Genomic DNA, 9196 nt, shown 5'->3' with positions numbered 1-9196 from the left:
AAGAGTCAAAACAAGTGCTATGGTGGAAAAACAGTTTCTATAAAAAGTGAATCATAGCAAACTATATTTACATAATTTCTATGTTGTGGCTTTATGAAAAGCAATAAAGTAGCATATGGTCATTTTTGGAATTTCATTGGCTATTTGAAGTGCCAGTCATCTGCAGACTCTGTTTCTATTGGCTAGGTCTTTACACCAAAGAAGGGCAGGCACCCTCTTTCAACACAGACTCTCATTGGCTATTGTAGGCTGTGGACAGGATATGGAAGCTCCTATTGGGTCAAGTGAGGTATCAGTCGAAAGGTCAGAGTACAGCCACCATTTTGATACCAAGATGTGGCTAATGTTAACATGCTAACCTGAGTAATAACCTATGGTTGTGATGCAGAATATGTTGGAAGATTAGGACACCTTCCGGCTAATTTGAAATGATGCAACAGTCGTTCGTGGATATTTATCGACGTAATAATGCCTTTTAGACTAAATATTTTACTGGATTGGATCAACAGGACCTTTGTCAATATAACAAGACCATTTTTTTGGAGTTATATCAGTCAGTTGAGTAATATGAGGCTTCATAGGTAAGTAGCATGGATTTTGTAATTGTTTGTTTGTTGGTGGTCTGACAGAGGTGTTGATTGCACCTGCTATTATGATTGTATCTTGAAATGGTTTGCATCAGTAGAATCACAAGAATCTTAGCTTTCCAGAGATGTGTCGCATGAGAACCCACTTAAAGACAGGAGTTGTGTACATAACATAGTTGTGTACTTAATAGTGTGACGGCCCGTCCACGGGCCGTTGAACTTTAAGGGGTTTTAAGAGGCTCTGAATTATTTATACAATATTATCATATGTGTATTATTAATATGATATCAATATTTCATTTTTTAAACATCACGATTATCATCAATACCATATCTCACAACACCCTTAGCTGAAACTATCTTGAAATATTGCATTTTCCACTGAGAATAAAAGGAATGTCAGCCATTTTGTTTGTTTACACAGACAGAAACTCGACAGTCATGTGACGGGGACACAGACCAATAGAAAAGAATCAGTCAAAAAAACAAAAACAAAAACGTAGGCATCTCATAATTTTTGAATCGTTATTGTGAAACTAATATCTTTTGCACTGTGGACCAATGTAGCTATTACACATTTTGATGTGAGACTGGGTTGTTCAAAGTTATTTTAGGATAATTATTGAATTTTATTATTATTGATGTATTAAGTTGTAAACAATAATAATCATAGTAATCATACCCGCAGGTTAACTCAACAATCTGTAATATTTACCAAAGTTTGGTTCAAACATACTAATATACTGACTTGTTTTTTTTTTCTTGTTTTTTTTTTTGTTTGATTTTTTCTTATTTTATATATTGACGGGTAGTTTAACCTATAACAATGAATTTATAAAAAACTGATCATATTTTGTATGTAAAATCTGAATCTGGCAAAGTAAGTACTAACTATAAAGTTACTTGTAACTACAGATGTCAGATAAATGTAATGGAACAAAAAGTACAATATTTCCCTTTTAAAATGTAGTGAAGTAAAAAGTAGCATAAAATGGAAATACACAATTAAAGTACAAGTATCTCAAAACTGTAATTAAGTACAATACTTGAATAAACACTAAAACGTAACTTTCTATCATTACTGATGTTGTCATCAAAACCTGCACTTTATGGGGATTTTCTCCATATTTCCATGATATATTGATTGTTAATGAATTACTTTATTTCATGAACAAAGGAATCATATTTACATACCACATTTTATTATACTTAATTTACTACACCTAATTGAGGAGTTCAGGAAATAATACAAACCAAAAAAGAGAAAAGAAAAGAAAAAAAGGTGGTTATAGGTGTTGACGTTGACACAAAATTGTATATGTGAATACTGTACTGTATATATACAGTATATTTTCCAAATGAAGCAGTTTCTCTCAAGAACTATGGGGGGAGCTATTGTTATATGAAAACAACATACCATCATAACCATGGTGCCCAGGGATATCACAACAGTGCATCAAGGATGTGCAAGTCTTATGCAAGTCTTATGGACAATTAATATGATTCCATATTTATGCAGAAATAAGCTCAATAAATGTACAAGACACAGGAGTCAGTGGTGTGAGACATGCCAACAATTACCACAAGTTAATTAAAGTAGTGACTTACATCATTCACAGACAATTTATCTGTCTGCCTATGTAATTTAGTGCTCAGTGCTCAATACCTGCTGCATACATTCATCTGGCATAAATGCAGCTTAAGGAAGAGTTAATGAGTATTTACATGGTTCATGGTGCTTACTTACATAAAGCATCCTGCAACAGTAGTTTCTTTATGGGGGTCCCAACCCTAGCAACCCCACCACAAGATGAATCTAAGGGGTCGCCAAATAATTATGTGGTTAAGAAACAATTATAATCTAATTTAACAATTTAGAATTTGTCTCTAATCTTTGCTTTTTTCTTGTGAAATACTCAATAGTTTTGCCACTTTGGGATTAAAAAATGTGTTCAAATGAAACAATCTGAGAAGGGAAAATCACTCTGTTACTCACTATTCATAGATAGGAAACCTATGATGAAGGGTCACAGGTAGACATTACTTAATATTTTGGGGTAACTGCTGCTGTATAAAATGTGGAATTATATAATCTGACCAATTTTAATTACCCCTAAATTTGTACTGTAGCTTGTCTTGTGGAATGTTTAATTGATATCTACAATTTGTTTCTGTACACACAGACAACTTCTCTAAAGTAATTAAAGTAATTCCAGTGACTTACTGTAAATATGATGAGTATGCTATCAGAAAATTCCTCTCCTGAGTTGACGCAGCATGACCCTTTACCCCCTTAACTTAGCGTAAGGTCAATTTGAAGCCCCTCATGGGAAAATACTAGTGTTTTGTCAGGGCTGGTTTAGTTAACTTGTTTTACATAACATATTTGGCCTCTTGCCCTTTTCACTCAAAGGTAGCTCATCTGTATTGGTTTTCCTTGATGCACATCAGATAACAACATTGTAAAGTTATACAAGGACTTGGCATGTTTTGTAACTGCTGCACCTCCAGTGCTTTTTGCCTGTGATAACATCAGTAAAATTAACAATTGTTATGGTAATATCCTAAGACAAGACCAAGAACTGACTATAAAACATTCTACTAAGAATATTTGGCACATGTTTGCACATGTTGTAACAGATACTTTAGTACATTTAGTCATCTATTAAAATGAATATAAAATGTAAAAATAAACATTTACATTTTGAAAGAAATCCAATATATGTTTAATTTCCATAGACAAAAAATATCAAAAGTTATGGTTAACATAAAATGGGGGATGTGAGACAATAAGATGTCAAGGCATTAAATAGCAGGTGAAAGTCTAATTGCCAAATTAATGTCAAGGACAGTCACTTTATTATATGAACACACACGTACAGTATATAATTATATAACGTGTATATTTTTAAAAAATGTGGAAAAGTAAATGGTGCTGACTGTATTTACTTTCCCACACCTACTTACAGTACCTTGCCCCCCAACCCCCAAACAAACACGCTTGCACACACTCAAAGAAAATCCAATACCAAACTTAAAAGACTCTATACCTGCCTCAAAATTGATTTTTGGTCAGAATCAAAGTTTTGTAACTGAAGGTAAGTTTAAGCCGGCTGTTGCAACATCATGTGGTTATTGAACTGAATGAACAAATACTAAAGCAGGATAAATCTGCACTGACAAATTCTGACAGTGAAAGCTTTAAAATACTATTCTTGTGTTTTTATATTTGTATGAGAGCAAGATAAAACACTAAATCACTTATTATTGTAAAATAGGGTTTGAAGGCAGCAGGCTATTGTTGCTGACTCCTTGAGGTTCATCTTTCTGCCTTACTGGCAAGGTAAATGTGATATTGAGCTCAGTGAACTGCACAGAGGATAGAATTCAGTGCAACTGATATATTACTGATATTTCAGAAAATATTATTCCAGTCTCTTTAAGCCACTTGTTTTTATATTTGGGCAAAGACACTGTGCACACTTCATGTCAGTTTCCAACATGTATGTGTTTTGAAGCATTTTTCCCTCTACTAGTTTTGAAACAAGATAGACAACCATGAGAAAGATGCAGCTGTTAAACCTCCTTGGTGATATTTGCCCTGCTCTCATTGGTCCATGAGAGAGAGAAAATGTGTATAAATACTAATGTTGAGCAGCAGGTTCAGTGTGCAGTTTTCTCACACATCCAGGAAAAGCATGAAGCTGTTCATTCTCTTGGGTCTGTTCGGGCTCGGCCTGGCACACCACAACCCCCATACCAAACATGGCAGGACCGCCATCGTCCACCTGTTTGAGTGGCGCTGGGCTGACATCGCTGCAGAGTGCGAACGATTCTTGGGTCCCAATGGCTACGGTGGAGTTCAGGTATGTATAGCTGAAAACAGGTGGATAGTATAGTCTAAGTCAATCCTTTCCTTTTCTTTTTCACAGTAAGGTGTCTGAACTGCATATTGAAGATGCACAAGGCACGTCTTTTCACAAGGCTGGTGTGGTGAAAAGAAGCTATTGCTCTTCTATTTTATTTTATTTATAAAATACAAGTCTTGCCTCATACCGGAATATACACTCTATTAAGAAGATGTACATAATCCCTCTTTAACCTCTCTCTTCCTCTTCATTTAGACTTAATAATTGTATAGTACACTCATAATGTAGGCTATAACTCTATTTAGCACTGATCTTCTGTCTGCAGACAATTTCTTTATTTTTAGTGATAATGAATCTTTTTCCTATGTGTCGCTCAGATCTCCCCTCCAAATGAGCACATTGTGATTAACAATCCCTGGAGACCCTGGTGGCAGAGATACCAGCCAATCAGCTACAACCTGTGCTCCAGATCTGGCAGTGAGAACGAGCTGAGAGACATGATCACCAGATGCAACAACGTTGGGGTAAACTACATTACAGCAGTGATTTAGTGAAAGGCATTAGAAGCTTTGTTCTACATTTGACAGCACCTCGTAAATCTACAGCCTTGTATGAGACAACACACATTATACAACACTTAAAGCTTCATGCATCACTATCACATTTTTCTCAACAACAGGAACCTGGCATTTTAGAACAAAATACATTTTTAAACAAAGAGCAATTATCTAATTAATTACTATTACTATTTTTTGTGGAGAGGAATATGATTCAGTTCCTAGACTGCCAACATTACAGCAAACCAGCAGTGTGCAGTGCTACTCTGACATACCCCTGTGACCTTACAATGAACTTGATGTGACGAAGCAGTCACTTGACTGAAGGGAGGTGTTGATTAGTTGTGTTGCATTTACAATCCTGTATCCATCCATAGGTCAACATCTATGTGGATGCTGTCATCAACCACATGTGCGGAGCCGGTGGGGGAGAGGGAACCCACTCTTCATGTGGAAGCTGGTTCAGTGCCGGCAGGAAGGACTTCCCCAGCGTCCCCTTCACCCACTGGGACTTCAATGACTACAAATGCAGGACTGGCAGTGGCAATATTGAGAACTATGGTGATGCCAATCAGGTACTGCATAGCACTGAGAAAAACTGATGGAACAGTGTAATTTTCCCTTATTACCATTTCAGTTTTCACAATACTTTTTCACACCATTCAAGGATCCATTAATAAGAGATGGTTCAGTCAGGAGCTCCCTCATTGACTCACTGCATAACTTCATTAATTAAGTAGTTGTAAGACTCTAAACAATGAATAATATAACACTGGCTACAATAATGAACAAAAACTATGCTCATTTACTGCTCAAGGTGCGTGACTGTCGTCTGGTCGGTCTGCTGGATCTCGCCCTGGAGAAAGAGTACGTCAGGGGCAAGGTGGCTGATTACATGAACAAGCTGATTGATATGGGTGTGGCTGGATTCAGAGTGGATGCCTGCAAGCACATGTGGCCCGGTGACCTGGCAGCTATCTATGGTCGTCTGCATAACCTCAACACCAAGTGGTTCCCCGGTGGTGCCAGACCCTTCATCTTCCAGGAGGTATTTTTTTTTCAGACATTTACATGAAAAGACGGAAGAATAAATATAAGAATCATCAAGTCCTATTAAACATCTAAACTGTATCTTCCAGTTTGTGTGTAGCCTTTGGTATTCTGTGTAATCAAGTTGGATTCAGACTACAACTGCATGAACTCACCTTTGAATTCCATAGTTGTGTTTTCTACTGGAATATCTTGCTGAACCAAAATATTCCATGAACTTACTTGAACTTGATTTGGGAAAAAAAGAAGAAAAAACAGTCAGCAAACACAAACTGCTGCCAGCAAAACTACTTTCAAAACCGTGATTGGGAAAGCCCCAACTGTAATCTGCATGTGATTGGATGAGTGGTAACTGCACACATAGCGTCCATGTGTGAATGACCAACATTTATGACTGATAGCGCAAAGCAGCAGTCGGCAGAGCCGTGGGAAAAGAGCACAAAAATCAAGATGACAAACACAAACACATGCACACTAGTGCAGACGTTAATATCCAAGAATCCACTGACAAGAAGCTGATGCAATGGATATAAAAGTTTAAGTTGAAGGAGCTTAACTAAAAAAAAAAAGCAGGCTGTAATCTTAAAAATAATTATGCTCTGTCTTCAGTAACAACCCGAAAGTTAAATAGCAGAAAGATGGTTCTTATTTAAGTTTATTTGTTGTATTGCTTTTTGTCAATGTATAAATCACTCATGTGGTGCCGTTAATCTAAACCACTGCTACATTAAATAGTATGAGTGACATGAATTATGTGTTGTTTTCCCCTTTAGGTTATTGATCTGGGAGGTGAGCCCATCACATCTAGAGAGTACTTCCATTTGGGAAGGGTGACTGAGTTCAAATATGGTGCCAGACTGGGAACTATCTTCAGAAAATGGAACGGCGAGAAGCTGTCTTACACCAAGTATGTGTGTTTCTGTTGGTGTGCCTTAATTACATATCAAATTGATGCTAGATGAGTTTAAGAAAAAAATGTTAAATAGCTAGAGCCCCATTTAAAGAAACAGCAGCTAATGTACATGTACAAAATGACTGAACAAGGAGGTTCTTTTTTGCAATTTACTTTGTTTCTCTTTTCCAAAATGATTAATAATACTATAATTTTTACAGATTCTTAATTAACATATCCGATGTTTAGAAGTGGACTCCTCATTAGTAAATTGTTTTCTTGTGACCAGGAACTGGGGAGAGGGATGGGGTTTCATGCCCAATGGTAATGCTTTAGTCTTCGTTGACAACCATGACAACCAGAGAGGCCACGGTGCTGGTGGTGCATCCATTGTTACCTTCTGGGACTCCAGGCTCTACAAGATGGCTGTTGGCTACATGCTGGCCCACCCTTACGGAGTAGCCAGGGTGATGTCTAGCTTCCGCTGGAACCGCAACATTGTGAATGGAAAGGTACATTCTCTTTAATTAAAAAAAATAAAAGTAATATATAATTAACTTTGGGCATATTTTGTGTTAAATTCATTTATTCATTCTTTGATTAATTTGTCCTGTACATCAATCATTATTTCCCAGGACCAGAATGACTGGATGGGACCTCCCAGCCATGGCGATGGATCTACCAAGTCTGTTCCCATCAATAGTGACCAGACTTGTGGAGACGGATGGGTGTGTGAGCACAGATGGCGTCAGATCAAGTGAGTCCTCAGAACCTAAGAGACAAGGAACTCCTGACCTCACACACAGCATCAGTCACTTCTTCTTGGTCTTATGCATCTAAAAACATTTTGTAGAATACTTTACTGTTACTTTTCTGTAAAAGCTACATTATTGCAATTATGTAATCCATCAATAAGCTGAAAACAACTCATAGACTACACCAATTTTCACTTTTTTTTCTGTTAAATTAACTCAATCACCTAAAATGTATGTATTTTAGTTTCAAATCATTACAGTAAATTCAAGACAGAGCTATTACATTTTTTTTCATATCTTCCATTAGGAACATGGCCATTTTCCGTAACGTGGTCAACGGACAGCCTCATTCTAACTGGTGGGACAACGGGAGCAACCAGGTTGCCTTTGGACGTGGTAATCGTGGTTTCATCGTTTTTAACAATGACGACTGGTAAGAACTTGAAGTCTAACTCGGACTGACAAAACTCTTAAAATCGAATAAATTCATAGAACTAGGTGCATATGCATATCATATAACAGCTCACAAACTGTTCCAACATATACTAACGCATCAACAATGAACTGATCAACAACTGTCATTGACTGTCAATGGCAGGTTGACAACTGATCATTGGCTTTCTATGTCTTATGATACACTAGTGGATGTAATGACACACTGATTTTTAAAATGGCTTTTTTCTCACCTTATAAACTCATTCTATCATGTATCATGATTTACTATCATTTACTTACTGAAAATTGCAAATAATTGTGTAAATATAATCACTCATGTATAGGAAGACACACACAACATCTCGGAAACATTCTTCCCTGCCCCAGCATCCTGTTTCAATAGGAATGCAACAAATTAAGAGGGCAAGGTTGTGTAAAAATTTCTTTGTGTCATTGCGGAGGCTTTTAAAACAATATGTACCTTGTCTTCACCTTTAGGAACCTGGATGTGACTCTGAACACTGGCATGCCTGGCGGAACCTACTGTGATGTCATTTCTGGCCAGAAGGAAGGAAACAGGTGCACTGGGAAACAGATCCATGTTGGCGGTGATGGCCGTGCCCACTTCAAGATTAGCAACAGAGATGAGGACCCCTTCGTTGCTATTCATGCTGACTCTAAGCTGTGAACACTTACTGCACAACTTAAAATAAATCCTGTTTTGAAACAACTTGAATGATCAGCTTGATTTTTTACTGACATAATGTACTGTAACCCTTTTTACCCTGCCTTTAATGTTGAAAGGTTCCAATTAGCCTTTTACATACTGAGTAACCTCCCAAGACAGCAGCAGAAACGATGTAGTCTCTGCAAGGGTTTTAAAGGATACACTAACTTTAACAGATGAGGGTCAAATAGTATCATCATATGGTTCATATGGACAGATTTTCTGCATATTGGCAATCCAAGTATGTTGCCCTTCAAGTTGGCAAGTTTAGAGGGTTTACATTGATGTCATACAAAATGTAGCTCTCCTCACAGCAACACAGAC

General features: G+C 37.1%; 1 protein-coding gene across 1 annotated transcript; it reads left to right on the top strand.

Moving 5' to 3' along the window:
- The first annotated feature begins 242 nt into the window (after positions 1 to 242).
- Positions 243 to 8881, top strand: amy2a (amylase alpha 2A). Its single transcript, XM_042428914.1, has 11 exons — positions 243 to 303; positions 510 to 581; positions 4279 to 4453; positions 4834 to 4980; positions 5391 to 5588; positions 5831 to 6061; positions 6837 to 6970; positions 7245 to 7467; positions 7591 to 7712; positions 8018 to 8143; positions 8644 to 8881. Exons 1-11 carry the CDS (start codon positions 263 to 265, stop codon positions 8831 to 8833), a joined length of 1659 nt encoding a protein of 552 aa, XP_042284848.1. The 5' UTR covers positions 243 to 262; the 3' UTR covers positions 8834 to 8881.
- The last annotated feature ends 315 nt before the right edge of the window (positions 8882 to 9196 follow it).

The sequence above is a fragment of the Thunnus maccoyii genome, chromosome 12, assembly GCF_910596095.1.
Source record: "Thunnus maccoyii chromosome 12, fThuMac1.1, whole genome shotgun sequence".
Lineage (NCBI taxonomy): Eukaryota > Metazoa > Chordata > Actinopteri > Scombriformes > Scombridae > Thunnus > Thunnus maccoyii.
This window is presented reverse-complemented; position numbering and strand designations above follow the sequence as displayed.

Excerpts from the sequence above, each read along its gene's own strand:
- amy2a (XM_042428914.1), top strand. The coding sequence starts at position 263 with ATGGAAGCTCCTATTGGGTCAAGTGAGGTATCAGTCGAAAG. Across the intron at positions 4,454-4,833 it reads ATGGCTACGGTGGAGTTCAG|ATCTCCCCTCCAAATGAGCA; the intron begins GTATGTATAGCT and ends TGTGTCGCTCAG. Across the intron at positions 5,589-5,830 it reads ACTATGGTGATGCCAATCAG|GTGCGTGACTGTCGTCTGGT; the intron begins GTACTGCATAGC and ends TTACTGCTCAAG.